Genomic DNA, 1144 nt, shown 5'->3' with positions numbered 1-1144 from the left:
GTGGGAGGAACTGCTAGACATGACATTGGAAGGCGCACTGGCCTTGATACGAGTTAGAGCCCTGGCTGCAGCTCTGGCTTGGGATCGGGCTCTGTCTTCGTCATCTCTCAAAGCCTCTTCATAATGGACTGGAAAGGCACTGGGGACGGTACCAGCGACCCTGGCCACAAACTCCAGGACTTTCATCTTGGTGGTTTCAGCGCGGGCTCTCCGGCCCCACAGGAACTCATAGCGCAGGGGATCGCTGTTGCGCACCTGACAATACACCAGGTACTTTTCCTGCACCAGATCTTCTGTGATAAGCTTCCTGGGCTCCCCAAAGATTATGTGCCACCTTCCAACATAAACACCCAAAACATTCAGGAATTCCCAGATCTCCTCCTCAGAGGCGCGGTTGCCATGCAAGAAGATCACACCGAGGAGAAGCATCAGAAGCCCATTCTTCCGAAACCGCCAGCCACTGCTCTGACGCCCATCATCGCTGACATGTAGCTTGCTGACAAGGGCATAGGAATCACCACCCGGCTTGACTTCCTTCAACTCAAGACCAAAGACCAGCTGAACGCACTCAGCAACTCTCCTGAGGATCTCAGGGAACTTCCTCTTGTACCTTTTGTTCACAAGCTTCAGCAAGTCTGCCTTTATAATGGGCTCTTCCATTGTATACTTCTCCAGCAGGAATTCTATCAACATTCCCACCTTCTTGATTAGAGGATCTCTCTGAGAGCTCTCACCGGAGGCTGAGGCCCGGCAGGAACTTTTCCTCGCCTGTACCTGGCCCTTGGCACGCACATCAGATCCTGGGCCTGAAACTCCTGCAGCACGAGAGCTAGTGGCTGGGGCTCCCTGAGGCTCCTGGCGAGTGCCAGCAGCAGGGGAGCTCAGGGGAGTACCCCGAGAAAGAGAAGAGGGGGACGAGGGCGACTCTTCTCTCTGTGCTGCAGTGGCCTGAGCACCCCCGAGATTCTGGGTCTCCCTCCGGGCCTGGTGGCGCTTCTCACGGGCATGGAGCTTACTCTTCTGCCCCCGAGGCATGACTATGGGCAGGGACAGCAAGCGGGGGAGTGGGCAGGAGAGCAGGTGATGCTGGAACCTGAAGGAGGGAAGGTGAGAGGGTGTGAGCACCTTCAGCAGGGTGGTCCCA

The 1144-nt window shown here is 56.5% G+C and overlaps 1 protein-coding gene across 1 annotated transcript; it reads right to left on the bottom strand.

The window, feature by feature from the left end:
- Positions 1-3: 3 nt before the first annotated feature.
- Positions 4-1035, bottom strand: LOC114890651 (melanoma-associated antigen B4-like; the record flags this gene model as incomplete). The annotated part of the gene is made up of 1 exon (XM_029214403.1): positions 4-1035. A coding segment is annotated over exon 1 (1032 nt), but the record flags the coding sequence as incomplete, so codon positions are not given.
- Between the last annotated feature and the right edge of the window lie 109 nt (positions 1036-1144).

The sequence above is a fragment of the Monodon monoceros genome, unplaced genomic scaffold, assembly GCF_005190385.1.
Source record: "Monodon monoceros isolate NGI ecotype Baffin Bay Population unplaced genomic scaffold, NGI_Narwhal_1 Contig1682_ctg1, whole genome shotgun sequence".
Lineage (NCBI taxonomy): Eukaryota > Metazoa > Chordata > Mammalia > Artiodactyla > Monodontidae > Monodon > Monodon monoceros.
Note: the sequence above shows the minus strand (reverse complement) of the source record. Positions and strands in the feature narration are given on the sequence as shown.